Source organism: Syngnathus acus, chromosome 11, assembly GCF_901709675.1.
Source record: "Syngnathus acus chromosome 11, fSynAcu1.2, whole genome shotgun sequence".
NCBI classification, from domain to species: domain Eukaryota; kingdom Metazoa; phylum Chordata; class Actinopteri; order Syngnathiformes; family Syngnathidae; genus Syngnathus; species Syngnathus acus.
In genome coordinates this window covers 4371954-4390049 of record NC_051096.1, presented here as the reverse complement: position 1 = coordinate 4390049, position 18096 = coordinate 4371954, and the positions used below count along the sequence as shown (strand labels likewise).

At 43.2% G+C, this 18096-nt stretch overlaps 2 protein-coding genes across 4 annotated transcripts in view; one reads left to right on the top strand and one right to left on the bottom strand.

Moving 5' to 3' along the window:
- The window catches only part of LOC119130840 (tissue alpha-L-fucosidase-like), a 57986-nt gene that overhangs the window by 12622 nt on the left and 27268 nt on the right, over positions 1–18096 (top strand). The gene's annotated exons all lie outside the window — the stretch shown is intronic.
- Positions 1–18096, bottom strand: part of dlgap3 (discs, large (Drosophila) homolog-associated protein 3) — a 52108-nt gene that overhangs the window by 8368 nt on the left and 25644 nt on the right. For all 3 annotated transcript variants that reach the window (XM_037264773.1, XM_037264771.1, XM_037264772.1), the window contains exons 2-3: positions 17212–17293; positions 798–1975 (exon numbers count right to left, since the gene is read on the bottom strand). In XM_037264773.1, the coding sequence (XP_037120668.1) occupies positions 798–1901 (1104 nt within the window). In that variant the 5' untranslated portion in view covers positions 1902–1975; positions 17212–17293. The remainder of the gene's footprint in view (positions 1–797; positions 1976–17211; positions 17294–18096) is intronic.

Sequence of the window (18096 nt, the reverse complement as noted above, 5' to 3'; positions counted from 1 at the left end):
TTGACGCGCGAGAAAGAAAAAAAAAAAAAAGAAGCATCAGTCGCAAGCTGACTGCAACAAAGAAAGGCAGGTAGCCAAGCAGAGCGAAAGACGGACACAAACGTAGAGAGACAAGACAGAAGGAGGTGGCTCATGCCCGGACAGACGTACGAGGTAATGAAAGAGGAGAAAGTGAGAAACAAAGAACAGAAAGGATGAATAATAGGTGGAGAAGACGGATGAGAATCTGATGAGAAAACAAACGCACAATCAGGAGAGGACAATAATAAGACACACAAAAAAATGATAAGCAATGAAAGGTACACATACAATTCAGCGCTGTAGCTTTGGCCTACCCCTGAGTGTCTATTTTTAAAGTCTTCCTTTCAAATATGTTTGGGGGTCTAATCTGCCAACCCCCTCTGGTCTTTCACTATCGCGTCCATTTTCTCATCATGCTCTTGTCTTTATTTCGTTATGTCCCAGTAGCAGCCATCACTTTATCTCTTCCCTCAATTTTGATTCTTATCTCGGCACCCGTATATTTCCCTCCATCAATGTACCTGACACTTTATATCCGTCTTTGTGTCGCTCTTTCTTTATATAATGTCGTTTTTGTCATTCCTTATTGCCAGATCCAGATAAGAATAGAGGAACTTAAGGCGTTGTTAAAGGCAGGAGGGAAACGTTTTGGAATGTGTATTTAACTGAATTACCACAATCAAAAAATTGAAAACATAAAAGATATTGTCTTTACATAATGAATCAGCTCATATTCCTAAAAACATTTCGCCTCATTCACAGTTCCATACGCTCACCTGCAGATAATGCAGAGTCCTCTCCTTCAGTTTGTTTTCAATGGGCACCAGAGCTTTGTCATAGCCTCCACCTCCGCCCCGAGAAGGGTATACCTCCCTGGCTTGACTGACTGTCATGGCAGACCACGTGCTCCTTTTTAAGGAGTGACCAGGGTGACCTGTGTGACCGTGGTGTCCACCTCCATCGCTTCCGGCCAGCGCAATGGTGGTACATGCCATGCATTCCGCAGGGCCTTGCCCATCGCTTCGCTCCTTGGGTCGCTTCATGGTGAGCTCCTGAATGGCTGCATCCAGGCTCTCGTGCCCGCTGGGGTAACCTCTCCTGCCGCCACTCACCAGGTAGCTGCTGTCGGAATCCAGGTTGTCATCGGAGCTCCACCAACCGGCTGTCCGGCTGCGGTGTCGTCTGCCTGACTCGTGCCGAGAGTCCCCGCTCTTACTGCGTTCTCGAGACTTGTTCCTCCGAGCGGACCGAGACTGGTGGCCGGAGTACTGACCCCCACTGTCTTCCCCTCCACTCCTGTGACCCCCTCCTCTCTCACCTCGATAGTCCCCGCCTCCTCTTGTGCCATTGTATTCCCGTTTGGAAGGGGCTTCCAAGGAATGGGACTTGGCAAAGAGACGTTGCACCGAGTTTACCAGGTGGCGGATACGTGAGGGACTCTCACTGCGCTGCTCGGCACCTCCGCTAGTGGACCGCTGATACTGAAGTGTGTGGAAGCCATCGGGGTGGAATGGTACCTGCTTATCAAACTGATCCATGAGGTTCGGAGGGATGCGGTGCATCTTAGCTCCATGACCCGACGACAAGCATTCCTCACACGAGTCAAACGATTGCAGAGGCGGATGCTGGCTGGGGTGCGAGCGAGGGAAGGTACCCCCACCTGAGTGGCTGTGAGAATGGGAATGGGAGTGGGAATGGTGTCTCTCCAGCGCCAAAGCCTCAGCTGGACCCCCTGGTGGGTAGTAGTGGCCGTCGTTATGCCCGTGATAATAGTCTCTCCCTGGGCCATCGCAGTCCTCGGGCGGACAGTGACAGGAGCCTCCTCCGCCACCACCAGAGGAATGCTGGGACAAGCTACGGCTGACATGGTACCCTTTCATATGCACCGGGGCGTGGTGGGCCGTCCGGGCAGAAAGGGGGCGCTGTGGGCGTGACAGGGCTGCTAAAGTCTCACCTGCAGGGACACAAAGAAGATAGTCAAGTATGAAACAGAAAAAAACAATAATTGTTAGTTGGGTGGGAAATTACGTTCCAGAAAAATAAACAAATGCATTGCACATGGTGATCATCCATCCAAAAGACCCCACCAAGCAACCATAGGCAGTTCTTCTTCTCATTTATCTCAATGGCTGCCAGGCTGATAAATCAAGTTTTTCCTCTTTGCTTTCTGCCTCAGCACCTTCCCATTCTTGCGTCCTTCCTCTTTTCTTTATTGTTATATTCATCAGCACTGCACTCCAGCGTTGTCTGCCTCATTCCTCCCTCCATGCCCACCGGGGGTCTTGGCACATTTACACCTACATGATTTACAGCAGAGGCAAACAGCATGTTTATTGATCAGCTGCACCCTGCAGAGGCGACAAATGCGGATCTGTTTTTCTTCCCATCATTTTTTTTTTTCCTCTTCAGTCTGTTATAGCTTCATTTTACTGTCCTTGCAATTAACTGGGCTATCATGTTGGAAAAACAAAACTGCAGGAAGTGAAATCAATAAATGTAAACAAGCTGCGGCTACAACATGACTCAACTTTTTTCCGCATCAGTGGATGCTGTAAGGAAAAATTCTTTCATTGCTTCGAAGTCGAATGATTGCGTTCAAGTTTGGAGGTTTCCCTGCAGTGGTCCTCAAATGCTCAACAACCAGTGATTAAATTCCAAATGGAATCCAATAGATTTTATTGACTGGACTTGATATAATCACCTTTCTATTTACCACTGTCCTCCCTAACTCGCGCACACTAGCATCATTTTCAAGAGTGGTTAGAGTTAAATTGGCTCAGCAGCGCGGGACTCATACTCGTGCACACACGAGAGATAATCATCCAGTATGGAGTGGGGCCCGGTGGTCTTGATTTGCTAAATGAGAGGTGTCACTAAGAAGGTTAACCCTCATTTAAACGTGGAGAGAGAGAGAGAGAGATAGCGACTGACCTGTTTGTATTCAGCTCAATAGAGAAAAGCAGATGGACCAGACCAAAAATACTTTTTGGAATTCTAATTGGCAGTGTGCCTTATTTGCGGATGTTCCTCTATGAATAGATGACAAGTGCGCAGTGCCGTTCTGCCTGAAGGAGTAAATTAAACCATGTTGTGTTCATCAAGAAGTCTGCGGCTTTATGACAAACTGCCAATCATTGCGAAACACACAACGATGAAGACAAAGCTGCGATTCCCATAATTTCTTTCTCGCCACATGGTACCTGTTCCTCTGTCTTTCCTACTGACCTACTTCCATTCATCCTTGATGTCCCATTCCACAGTATTCTCCTTCATATATTTGATTCACTGCATTTTAGCAAATGCTTAATTGCATACAATTTGATCTGGCATCAAGCTCCCTCAATATCGACAATCTTCTACTTTGAGGAATAGATGTCCGATTGCTTGCAGCATACTACCAACATCTTACCCAGTCTTGGCATGTACTAACTCGAGCCGAAGTGCTCTAAGGAAGAAGAACGCCGTGGATGTATGTCCAATCCGTTCACGATGCAGCTTTATTGGTCCTCGCCTTGTATTTAAAGTAACATCTACTGTTGGGAGTCAACAACACGCTGTCATGCCGCTGATGTTTAACACTGCTTAACATCAACCTGACTGTTGCGGAGGCTTTACTCTGGAGCTCTTATTATTAAATATTCATGCCATCATGCCAGCTGCTCTGACCCACTTTGCTAACAGCTGCATCTGCCCTCTCTTTGCTATCTTCAGGTCAAGGGGTGCTTCACATCACTGATGTACGGTACTATAACTTCAAGACCTTGACTACCCTATTTATTTCTTCCACCCTCTAGTGAGTAGTGGTCACTCTGAAAGTGTCAGGCGGAAACCTTGAGGACCCGTCGACGTATCCTTGGGAAAGATACCGAAGGCCTAATTGCTGCGAGTGAAGGACTGGGTGGAAATTGTTGAATGATCTAAGCGGGGTTGTCAGACTATTCAAGCTGACATAGAGGCAGACTATAACCTGAATAGCATGCGGGTGCTAGCTCATCATAACCATACTTTTACTCGAAATGGCCCGAAGCGAATTTGTTTTATTGTTGTACTGCTGTTCATTTTTTTTTTTTTTTTTTTTTAAAGAAGACAATAGCGGATAGTCGCAAGCCAGGCCTTCATTAAAATGGCTCATGCTGCATGCCAGAGAGCATTGTTGAGCTTAGTTGGACCTCACAATGGACCGTGAGCTTCCATGCTCATATTATATGTCGATATATTTGAGAGTGAGTGCGGTTTAAATAATTGCAGCCAAAGGGTTTTTCATTAGCTTGGAAGGGGAACGTATAGGAGACTGTAGATCGTATCTCTGCATGGCCATTATGAAAAGCGTGGCAGATATAAAATAGAATTGTCTCACCTGTCTCTGCATTTTTTTGAGGTACGAAATGGAATTCTGGGAAAGATGACTAATGAATGAACGCGATGTAATTTTTCTCTCATACGAACACACACACAGAGATCCGGGTTGACGTGAAGATAATGGGAAACATTTTGAAAGTGAGGAGAAGCTTGTCATTTCTGTCCATACAGAGGAAAAGGTCGACAAGAGGGTAAAGTGGAGAAATGTGAAGACAGGAACGGAAGTCATGTCTTTGGCTTTTAAAAAATGCAAAGCACCTGCAAGGCGGATAAATGCTTTCATATCTATTTTAGATGAAGACTTTGTAGCTGGGGACTTTCAAAGGGAGAAATGGTAGAAGTGAAATGACGGCACTGCAGATGGTCACGTGTCGGCTCCTTGGGCTTTCCAGCCATTCTACCCAATGCAGTGGACATGAAAAATATTTCCCAAGAGCTGACAACTGAATTATGCCTTCAAGTATTTTTTTTATGTGGAACAAAAGACTGAGAGAACTTCAAATGCAAAGCTTAATTTAATTTTTTTTGTCAAATGAAATTGATTCACCATGAATTTTTAAACCAGTATGAACCGAACTTGGATTTTACTGTCTCATAAAATACCTTTCGAGTAATCCAACCTCCATAGTGCCGTATTCATTTTTGAACCGAGGGAACAGAGATGAGGAAAATATTCTGAAAAATGGAAGTGAGCCTTGAGGCTATTTCCTTCTGTCTTACTCTCCTCCAAGTCTTGCTCTGCTTTTTTTCCATCTTCCCTGATTTTCCACTTCCAATTCGACACATTTTCTCTCATCAATTCTAGAGCACACATTCAAGCAAGTGTCGTTTTTCTTGCCATCGAGAAATTCAAGGAGTCACTTGATTTCGATCGAGGTGCTTGAATAGATACAGTGGTGCCTTGAAAGGCAAGATTGGAGGCGTTGCTTTGACCATTTGTCCTCTATATATAGCAGAACAAACTTTCATAAATACATATTTGTATCCTTCTAAATCTATTCCACCTGTTTTTATGCTTCACAATACATTCTTTGAGACCTGAATGAGCATAAATGAGCCCGTCTTGGAGATAACAGTTGTTCCACATCCCTCAAGGATGTCCAATCACAATGCGAGAAAAACGACCACCATTATTCGAATGAAATTCACCATATATCAAAATATGCACCCTTTCATGATCATCAAACTGTTTACCGTGCAGAAAACGCCTTCGAACGCGACTGACTGTGACTTAATGAGAAAGAAAATACCAACGCCACTTAGACGGCGCTGCTTGCTCGTAATTGGCTTACATTCTCGCTCTCCGCCTCGATAACACGAGGGGACGTTGTTGAGGACATGAGATGGCCGTGTAACGGGAGATGAAAGGTAATAAGTGAAGAGCATAACTGGCTTATTTGGAGTTTCAGCTCATTAGAGGTGGACGCCCGCGTCTTGTGCGGGAGTGCATTCGCTGCTCGGACCACCCGCGTATAAACACAGCTTATTTGGCTATTACTCCCACTCTCGTATCTCACTTTGTCTTAATCGTCTCTCCCTTTTTTTGAGGTGCTCCCGCCTCTCGTCTCATTTGGCTTCTCACTTAGCTCATTTTCATTGAGAACTCCTCCTACTTCATCTTTCATCATTTGAAATCTCTAAACATTTCATCTTGACCAAAACTAGATTAATGATTCACGGTGCAAAATATTTTTCGGATCGTCTCAATGAACAAGTCTATTTTTTGAACATTTTTAAAAATAAGACGCATCTGGTTAAAAGGTGCACCGGGTTATACGGTGCATTTCTGCACATTACGGAGTTTTTAAATTCAATTAAATTAAAAATGAAAAGCCCTTAAGTGTGCCTTACAATCCCAAAAACTACAGTACCAACACATGTATCTATTTTTATCATGATCATTTTTTTGACTTGCATCCATTTCTCATGATCAGCAAATGAACTCTTCAACTCTCTTTCGCTTTTTGGTCTCAATCCACCGTTGCTTCCCTCTGCCTCTTGCAAAAAAAAAAAAAGCCCACACCTTCTCTCTGGTCTAGGTTGTGTTGTATTACAAGCTCTCCTGACAGATAATCAAAGACAGATGAAGGTAGACGTTGCTCGCTGAAGCCTCTCGTCACACTTTGCTTGCAAGCTGAGCAGCTCATAACGCTGTTACTGATTGCTCTAATTGAAGCCAGACATTTCCATCACGCCTTTCCAAATGCTGCATATGGTCACCGACTGCATACATCCACATGGACGTGCACTTAAAACAAGCTGATTCTGCTGTTGCTAGGTTACTTAGTGAACTAGGTTACTACCGCTACAATGCATTTGCATGCATTTTATATGGGTGAGAGATGACAAGATCGCTGTCCATTGGGATCAGTGACATTTAAATTGTGTTCTCGGGGAATGACAAAGTCTGTAGAGTAGCAAAATAAATGTGGGTGTCTTTACTGAAGTGAGCTTGAAATGCAAAATACTCGTGTAGGTTCTTTGATTCTGGTTGCTACGTAGCGACAAATATATCTATGAATAAATTTGAGTTTATGTACGTCGAGGTCAAGCAACATTTTAACCAGTGCTTTTGTCATTAACGGCTCTTATCGTATTTTGTTAAAGATGAGAACATGGAATTGAATTATAATAATTGTAAAGCAGACTCCTTGCTCAGCCAAAGGTTTCAGCGATGCGCCTTATGGATTGTACAATTATATTTGCTCAATTCATACTCGACACAGTGCACTGCACACAATCTTCTGTTCCTCTATTAGACTAATATCATCTAAATAGAATTAACCGGAGGTAATTTGTGCAACAGATACGATCCAATGGAGTAGTCAGAGTACATATAATGTCGCATTCCAGCACTCCAGCTCAAATCAATTAATCATCCCAGCAAAAACCACAATGCACAAGGACGTTTTGAAATGAACACATTGGTGCTTTAGTTGATACACCTTCATACGACACACCAAAAAGTCAGTTGCGCAATAAAAGAAAAGGTCTCCTCATTCATTCCAACCAACGTTCACAATCAATGAGAATTGCTTGCAGAAAATGAGGAAGACGAGATAAAAATAAAAAAAACTAGCTGGTGACATTCAGGAGACAATCACTGGAAACCTCAGACAAAAGAATAAGTATTGCTGAGGATGGAAAGTGTGCATGGGAGGGGGGGGGGGCGTCGCTATTGTGCCGGTTTCCATTATGAAGTACTAAAATGGATGCAATCTAAGCAGGAAAAACTGAGCGTAGAACGGAGTATGGATGAAAAGCGAAAGGGGGGAAACAGGAGATAATGAAGACTTAATTAATCGCTGCTGCTACAAGCTCTCATTTATCATGTCATTGTTGAAACGTATACACTCCACCTCGTTGCCCCTTTGTCGCTGAGAGGTCTTCACTTGCCGTCACACAAAATCCGATTTCCAACTACAATGATGCTCATTCTGGTTCAATTAATACAATTGGTTGCAGATGATATAAATTGGCGTGTATTATTTTCCAGTCGTAGCGGGAGACGACTTCAATATATGCATACGAGGTGTCTCTCAAAATCATTCATGCCGAAGACTGAAAAACTATTCCAGCAATATATTTAGCGGGGGAGTGTACAACACACAGATTAAGGATGTAGCAGAATGGGGGGAAAATGCAAATGAGTGTTAATAAGAAGAGAGCTCATGGAAACACTTGATTACCGGTCTCCCTTGTGGTAATGGAAAACAATAGAAGCAGATTAGCGTGTTTCCAACCGAAAAAAAATTGCCAAAGTGGATGACAGAGAGTGCACTTCCATTTTTATCACGCTCTCCTTTCATCAACATTTTTTTTTTTTTATCTCCGCGCGAGATCTGCTGCTGTGTGCTATGGGACTTATTATTATTTTTATGCCACACAAGCAAGCTGTATGTATGTGTGAGCTCAAACTTGTGTCAGTCAGCTAGGGAGGATGTCCGTCACCATTCACTGCAGACAACCGAGCCCTCGGAGAAATATCCGCAATCAAAGAAGAACAGACTCACAGGGACAATCTTTGCAAAAGTTTTTGAGGCACTTTGGGTCTCTGGTGAATTGCGTGTGACTGAAAAGCTTTCTGTGGTAAAAAGATGAGTGAGACGCTTGGAAAGCGTTAACGCAGAGGTCCGACTAAGCCCTCCCTTTTAAAATATAAAGACAGTACCAAAGATAGGCTTAAAATGTCGATGGCGGCTCTTGTTTGTCATTTAATTGTCCTTGCATGCCGGCCGGAACAACCAACACACTCGTGTCATTTTTGTTTTCAGTTTGTTGGGCAAAGCAGGCTTATGTAAGACGAGCAAAATGGGCTGAAGGACTCACATCCCAATTCAATAGGCCAATCTTTGTCAACAAACCGGAAACATCCGGCTTGCAATTTTACAAACATCACAATGGCTCTTGTGTTGTAAAATGTGTGGACTGCTTATATACCAAAAAAAAAAAATCTTTTGCAGCTCTGCACTTTACAGTATCCCTGTCAATAATTAATGTGAAACTGGAATATGCAAATATTGTGCAGCAGCAGCTCATGGCAATTTGCATCAATGAGGTCATGGCATGCTGAATTTCCCTTAATTTCACTGTTGGTTGCCTTAAGTGGTGCTATAATCAAATACGTCTTGAGAAACAATAGATCCGGAAGACACGGTGACTCATCTTCGGGAAGGTTCTGTGTTTTGTGGAATAAGTCTTTTCACCACAGTTCAGCGTTTTTGTGATATCAGAAATAAACCGGCCCGGAATGTTCACAGCTTGGCAAGCCCCCGCTAAGTTCTGCTTGTCATAGGAAGCTGATCTCTCTAATCAGACTAAGCAGCTTGTCATGACACACTTCTCATCATCTAATTAACTACAATCGGTTGAAATTGCCGCCTGACCTTGTACAGCGAGCACTTACATTGGTCTTAATATCGTTTTTTTGTTTTTTTATTTACTCGACAATCGCAATATGAACGTAAGCATCTGTGAGAGTGCGACCTCAATCGACTCCAAGGGCGCCGTTAAAGCGGAACCATTTGGGCTCATCGCATCGACGCTAACCTTTAACGGCCGTATCTTTTCAGTCAGCTGTGGCAAGACAGTAAAACGGTGATTCAATGTGATAACCAAAGGTGATTATGGAGGTGGTGGAGAGAGTTTACTCAGATGCACTTTGACGGAACTTGCAAATCCGAGAGGCGTTCTCATCGGTCTTTACGATGAGAATTAGCTGTTTCGACAGAGACCTTTGACTCTCTCGTATGATGATGAGGTAATCTGGCCTGAGACCAGGGAAAGTCGAAAGTCTGTCTGTTTATCCAAAGCAACACATTGGCACGCAAATATGACAGAATGGCTGCAAAACGCTGCTGGTACGGAAAAGGCCAAGGGTTGTGGATCAATTTTGACAGGTCCGCCGGGGTATGGCTGCAGATGGCGCATAATCTACAATTCCCTCGGAATTATGCAGAGAGGAATCCCACTCATGTTACTGTCACTGTCAAAACACTCATTCAGACCTTGTTACAATTCATAGATGAAAGTGGTAGAGTGTCCGCCCCGAGACTGGAAGGTTGTGGGTTCAAACCCCGGCCGGGTCATACCAAAGACTATAAAAATGGGACCCATTGCCTCCCTGCTTGGCACTCAGCATTAAGGGTTGGAATTGGGGGGTTAGATCACCAACTGATTCCCGAGCGCGGCACCGCTGCTGCTCACTGCTCCCCTCTCCCCCAGGGGATGGATTAAAATCACACGGGGATGGGTTAAATGCAGAGGACAAATTTCACCACACCCAGGTGTGTGTGTGACGATCATTGGGACTTTTAATTTAAGATGAGATTAACGGTAATGCCGCCAAACTAAAGCGAGCTCACTACTGAAAGAGTCATATCGAGAAATACAGATACGAAATGCTGCCCGCTTTTTTTCCCAAAACGTTTTATCTAGGGCCAACCAAAATGGTTTGACCCAAAAACAACTATGACAAATCCAAGTTAATTTTCTGGCAGGCATATTCCCCGGCTAACAATAGGTGACCAACGGTAGCGTTTAACAACAATAATTAGAGTGCCAACAGAAATGCTCCTATGACTACGAGAAGCGCACAAAGAGAAGAGACCGGATGAGCCTCAGTGCCTTTCAATTACTGTCCAGCTCGATCCGGTTGCCCATCCGGGCTCTCTTGTGAGATGAAGCTGTGAAATTGAATTGCCGAGCACATCTCTACAAACAAAACAGCTCGCCTGCAACCTTGGCGTTAACGAAGGGAAAGGTCCGGCACCGTGACGGTATCCTGGCACGTCGGATAACGGACGGCAAAGAAATCATAGACTTTGAAATCAATAGAAAAGAAAGCCAAAGAAGAGATTGAATGACTTTGAGAAGCTTACTTACATGATTATTATTGATACATGTAGCTGAGATCTGAATGATTGAAATTGACTTACCGGCCTAGCAACCATTATTTCCCCTCCTTTCTGTTCCAGGAGCAGTTCGAGAAACATTTATTTGATGTATTCTGCATTTTTTATGATCGTAGCACACTAGGATGATTCGAAGAGGCAGGCAAACCTTGCTCAGACATCGCCATTAATTCAGAGTGCTAAATTTGAAGAATAGAATTATGTCACAATCGCTTTGATTTTGAAATACACATGCTACTACTTGCCCTAGTGAATAATGGAATACACATTAATGCCAAATTAGGCATATAATAAATCAGGGCAGATTTTAATCGTCTACAGAACGATGGCTTTTAATTGCAGGAGGAAAATAGATTGCGAATGGTTGTCCAGTTCTTGCTCTATTCATTCACTCCAAGTCAGATGGGATTGACTCCAGCTACAAGCAGTTTGAAAAATGAATGGGTGGATGATCTTATAAACAGACAGAATGCAAAATATACAATAAATATTCTGCCGCGCCGCAGTCTGCATAGCCCGTGCCCACGACGACCCGGAGGCCCCTGGGGCAGCCCTCGTCGTCCCGAGAGCTTCCTCGGGCCCACAGTTGGTGCTCTAGTTTTCCAGGCGACCACATATGGGATGCTTCTATTATTCATACTGTGGGGAGAAGGAAGCTTGGGGACTTTGATAGGGAGGATCAGGTGGATGTGATGGAAAAATGTGGGAATGGTCCGAGGTTTGTTTTTTGATGAAAAGATCGAGTGCACAATTTATCAGATGACCTTCGAACCGTATCGACACACAGTTTCCTTCCCTCGACGTGAACTTGGTAGTGAATTACAGTGCTGGAACCGAAACCCGAGAGTCCTATCTAGAGGGATGAGATGACAGAGAAAGGGCGGGCTGAGCCGGAACTGCGAAGGGACTGACTTCGGGACAAAAATGAAATGAGCGGAAAGCAGATGGCGAAACCGATGAGGGGAAAACAAGGAGATTGGATAACAGTGAGAGGAAGAAAAAAAATACCCGTGGTCTTCTATGTGAGGTGAAATTGGGTGACTGGAAGTTTTGCTTGCTTGTCGCCTTCTTGAAGGAGATTTTTGGTGGATAAAGAAGGAACAAATTTAAGTGAGGATGCATTTTAAAAAATAGAATAAATGACTTCTCTCAAGGGAAATAAAAGGCTTGTCCATATCCTCATCGTCCGTCTACCGCGTTCGAGCACTTCACAGTTTGATTTCCTCAAGAGCTGACATCACATTTGTCAAGCCCTTTAATCAAACGTCACCGCCACTTTGCAGAACCAGGTATGCCATCCTGATAGGATTACCGAATTCACAAGTCGTCTCTTAGCTCCGTGAGAAAGGATTTTTCGCCAGTCTCAAGTGGAAGTTAATGAATAATGGAGGTTAAAATAAGAACCCGGAATTAATTATGAAACAAAAGATTGGGGAAAGAAAGGACAAACGCTAACCCTCGGAGGGAGCGACGGGGACAAGAAATGGCGGGCGGAATGCAGAGCGGGTGTGGCGGCAACGTCGGGTATGAGCCAGGGATAATCCTTGTATCCCATTGATCCCATTGTCTACTGTCTCCAAACCAGTTATTGTCAACTGCAGCCACATGAAAGAGAGTTAATGAGGGAAGAAGAGCTTTGGAGTGTCTCAGAACAGTCGGGGGAATGGAGATAAGAACTGAAGAGGGGTGGAATGAGGATATGAAGAGAAGTTTGCGAGTGAAAAGGAGGGGGAAAATGTAAAATACGTGAGAACAGGGGTGACATTGAAGGCAGGCAGCTCACTTTGAAATTATTTAAAAAAATATGTTTTTAAATCATATTTAAAAAAACATATATATGTTTATATATATATAAATATAAACAAAAAATATATAAACAATTATATATATATATATAAATTATATATATATATATAATTATTATTTTATAATTATATACAAATATATTATATATATAATATATTATAAATATATATATAATATAAATATAAATATATAATATATGTATTATTATATATATTAAAAAATATTATTTAAAAATAGACTTTTTAATTGGTAGTGTTTTGGTTTTACATTTTTTGAAAAACTGCTTTGAGATACGATTGACAAGCAAGTCCTCTAACTTGAGCGATTTGTTTTGTATTGGCACTATGTGGCGCCGTTAAAAACAAGAGGGCAGAGGGGCTAAACTATGCGTGTGAAAGCTTCTTAGTTGCTCTCAGCAACAGTGACAATTCAAGAAGCTTGAAGCCTCATCTCCAGAGAAACTAATTTGTATGATAATTTTTGCAATATTGCTCACTGGGTGATGTGTTAGTTGCGATATGACAAAATGATCTTTTCTTCACCACCCCCCCAAAAAACACATCACATTTCTGTCAGGCAGTTGCACACTCCTAGAAAATATTAAAATTGACTACTTTTAACCCAGGGAAGATGCTTTGCATCATTCTGCTTTCCACTTCATGCTCACCATGGCAACCATACCATCAATATGGCTTTAGGCCAATTCACATAGTGCCTGGCCATTACATCACAGTCACAGCTACTATGTCATTCGGCGAGCCAGTGTGTTATTTCCCAGTGAGAAAACATCATTAATAATTGATCGCCTGAGTGCGTATTCATGCTCAGTGTCTCTAGAGGTTTGCTGACATCACTGCTCGTACTCTCAAATCACTACCACGCTTGAATATGTATTGTTTCCTGCTACTTAGTTTTAATATGATTACCGTATTTTCCGGACTATAATGCGCACCGGACTGGAAGGCGTACCTTCAATGAATGGCCCATTTTAAAACTTTGTCCATATATAAGGCGCACCGGACTATAAGGCGCACCATTAATGCATCATGTCAGATTTTTAATCCAAATCAAATCATTCTCCATTTTATCTTTTTTATTTCAACTTCAGACGCAACAAATGACTTTATAATCACAAAATAATGATCCATAGTCTTTTTGATTCATGATTCATAGTCTTCAGCAGGCCACTTATGATTGATTTCATGACACAATGCTTCGGGCTAGTTTAAATTTAGGAATTTGGTCCATATATAAGGCGCACCAGACTATAAGGCGCACTGTCGGCTTTTGAGAAAATTTTAGGTTTTTAGGTGCGCCTTATAGTCCGGAAAATACAGTAAATATTCCTTACTAAAAAATGCAATTATATGTTGATACCGAGGAGAAATATCCAGGCAATGAAATCATATTTGTTCTAATAGGAGATTGAAGAGTTTGGCGAACACACTTTGGATGTTAAAAATTCCATCCATCAAGATATTTGTGTGGTCGTGTGTCAAGGACATGTTATTTCAGCTGTGAATGGCAGGGAGCAAGAGGCTAGCACAATTTCCAACTGCCCTCAATTCCCCCTGGACGCAGAGCACACACACATGCACACACAGACACACACACTTTAAAATGAACATGATCCCGTAAGCAGCATGCACACACACGCACACAGTCCGTCTTCCCCCACCTTTCAAGTTTCACAACAACACCTTTTGTATTTCACCATCTTTTTGTTCCGAGGCCATGTGTATTAGACTCAAACCGTCTCATTACCTGCACCGACTGAGTCACAAGCGGGAATGAAACGCGGCCAGGAGAACTGCGAGCGGAAAAAGCGATAAGGCGATTACGACACATCGAGAGGGTGGGATGTGATTTTCTTGTTTTCAGGCGCCCATTGTGTGTGATTGTGCGCGAAATGGTGTTGCGGGAATGACAAATCAAAGATGGAGGGAGTTTTCACCTTCCCTAGAACAGAGTCATGCCGCGTCCTCACCGCTGGCTCGTGATCAATCACAGAGTGTGTGAGGGGAGAAAGGACAAGCGGTCTTAGTCAGCAGAAGCATCAACTTGTAGTGGACACACACGTCTCACATCGTACTACCAATATCCAATTCGAGAGCAAAATAAAACCATCTGCCTGTACAGGCATTATGATGACTCTGAGAAAGGTTGGATTTGTGGCATTTCCATTCAATTCAATGGGGAAAGGTGATTTGAGAGTATAAATAAAAAAAATCCCAAAGCAAATAAACCGGGGGGAACCAGGCATCTCTAATAAGGCTCGGCTTATATTTGCTATTTGCCGCAGTGATTTTAAGTAAGCAAAGCTCTCAGATCAGCATTGTTAATCCGGCGCTTAATTGGCCGGAGTGACAGACCGGCTATAACTGGATGGTGTCACTATGGCTATGACTGTGACTCGTCATTTTTGATTGCTTCTCCGTCTCCATCTGTACAGAAAGGATAGTAAGTGTTCATGCAGGTGCGCACATGTAAGTGATGGGACGTGGCCGAGAGATCTATGCCGCTGTCTAATTATCCGCACGTGATGGATGGCTTTGATTAAAGCACATGAAGGCCGAGACGATCAAACCACCCCCCGCCCGCCCGCCCTTCGTTTTGTTACGCGCCCGCTCGATGCCGTGAGACCGGAGTAGTTCAGAAAAGACGAGCGGTCGCTTCGACGCCGATAAAACATAGCCATAAATCATCGTAACGTCGCAAGAGAGGGCCGTGAGAATGAATTACACCGAAAAGATGGACAAGCGGAGAGAAGTATGACTGGTGTTTACAGAAAATTAGTTTTGATTGCAAAGCCGAAGAGCGGATTTTATATCGTGATGAGTCGTTATTTTTCATTTGGCTACTGCTAACTGCGAGGAGGTTAGGGTGTACCCTCTCAACTAAAGTACCCTTGAGCAAGACATTGATTCTTCGATGTCTCCTGGAGAGTTAGTTTTTTGCCGTTTTCTACTCTGCCTGGACTGTGTCTCCTCTCTCACTTCCAAACAAAAAATCAATACGTTCTCTCTTTGACAGTGCTGAATGTTTGGACAAACAGATATACTGGTAGAAAGTGGCGAGCGAACAAGGGAAGCCTTTGAAACGTTTTCCGAGTATAGGTGCAAACCATTTCTGTTTACAAAGTTTTTGCAGCCACATAGCAAAAATGTAATATCAGATGAGGGTTTTGAGAATCCCAAACACATTTATCACACTGGCCTTTTTGCTATCTCTTTACTGTATCTGCCGCAGTGCAAAAAAAAAAAAAAAGCACCACAGCATTTGACAAAGATAGATTTATTGTTTATACAAGTAGCCCGAAAGTGAATGCGGCACATTTTCACCCTTCAAAAACCCGACTTGAACCTAAACATTATTTTAAATTTAAACAGCATTGATACTATGTGAAGTTGAAAATAAACACATGCAGGATGGCGGTAGCAGAGAAAACAATTTCCAGACCAATTCTCTTATCTCCAACTGATAAGCCGCACTGAACAAAGGAGAAAACACAACTGATAAATGTTATTACTGCAGGCTGACTTCATCAAAATTGTTGTCTTCAACAATCAACATACTAATGTGCCTCCCAATGAGATGCTTCTGATGCATAGTTCAAATTCCTCCCAGAAATCAGGTAAAACAAAAGCCACAGATGCTTCTTGCATTAAAGTCACCAGAGTTTCATGTTTTTAGTTGTTGTAAGATCATTCAAGACTAATTTTGAGCATTCAAATACCAGATGGTAGAGCAAATAAAAAAGTAAACAAATCCCAGAAACTGAAGTTTAGCCCTGACCAAGCCTGTCAGAGGTTGCAAAAATGCTGACGTCATCAAAATCAGATTTTTCAAAGAAACTGTCCCATTGTTAATATTGTCACATTGGCCTCCACTAGGAATTCTGAAGGCCTTGGGTAGATTAGATTGACATGGCAACACAAAAATTGAAATCATTGCTGTATTTGCGTCCAGTCAATTTCCAAATATAATCCACGATGAAAATAAAGGTTGTACGATTGAATCAGTGGTGAACCCAAATGAAAGAATTATATTACACACGAGCTGATGGATGCATTGTGCTTCCAGGCACCAGATTTCCATGTTGTGAGGCTCTGGAGCAGTGATGGGTAGGGAAAGAAAAAAAAAAAAAAACTGAGTAGACTTATGGCTAAGAATAGCGGTACAACCTCGGGCCAGTCGGCCCCGCCTGCTATTTTTCAATTTACTATCGTGCCAGCTCCAACTTGTCAGACATGCTTCTCTCTATTCTCCATCAACTGTGGCCGTTCAAGAATAACGCTTATGTGACCGCTGACCCGGAGAAACCGACATACGGCCAGTTGTAGAGCAGAAAACGGCAAGAGGGTAACAACTCTGCTTCACACCTAAGACGCTAAAAGCTGAGCAGCGTGAATTTTTCGTGCACTTTCTTCGAGCTACTTCACACACGGCGGGTTAATCCTTGAGAGGTCCCATCGGGCTCGCTCGCGCACTCCTCCAGGGGATGAATTTCAAGGACGCGGTAGGCAGAAGAGGGATTTATATGTGCTAGGTGACGACAAGCAGCGGGAATGACACTTGAACGCCGGTGTGCGTGTGCATATAGGCTACTTACCACAATCTCATCGAGAAATGGCGCTCCATGTTGTTGGGGGGGAAGGATCAGCCAGGTTTATGATTCACTCACAGTCCCACTGCTGTAAAATAAGAGAGAGAGGGGGAAAAAAAAGACAGTTCAGAGAAGCTACACATAAGCCGATACGTGCCGACAGAGCATTTCTCGCTCGCTGTAATGGTAAATGCACACTTCCCCTTGTAGTCTGACCTGTAAATGGGTCCCTGGTGATACCTGAAAAAGCTCCGCCCCCTTTTCCTTGACTGCCTTGGCTTCACTTGTAGCATATTCCAGGAGTCATAAAAAGAATGGATGATCAGAGCAAATGATGGTGTGAACATTCTTTCATAATAATCATGGGATGTTTCAAATGAAAGGTAAGGGGGGCGGGGGCTCACTTTTGTGAGATACTGTAGCTGTCTTTTGGTATAAGCAGCCGCCTTGAGTTCTCTGGGCTTTTTTTCATCTCTATGCTTCTGACACACGCCCTTTGGAAAGTGAGGGCTTGCATCTCCATGGCAACAAGGGCCCATATACACACACACCATAACCGGTTCAAAAAGATGACTCAATTCCCAATAAATTATCAGTGATCTCCTTGTGATTAGCTTGCATCGGGAAGAATCAAAGTCAACGCAGCGCCCCGGTGAGGTCAAAAGGTTGAACGTGTGATTTTGAAATGGGCTTTGATAGGCGTCATGTCGGCCGTGCGGGACCGCGGCAGATGCTTTCCATTGATTCGCCGGAGTTTGTGTGTGTAGCCATGTGAGAGATTGAGTGATGTGTTGCTAGCTAGCTGCAGAGATAATTAGAACACAACTCCTTTGCGGTCCCTGCAGGCCACCGATCCAGCTGCTTTCATCTAATATAGGTCAACTGTGACAT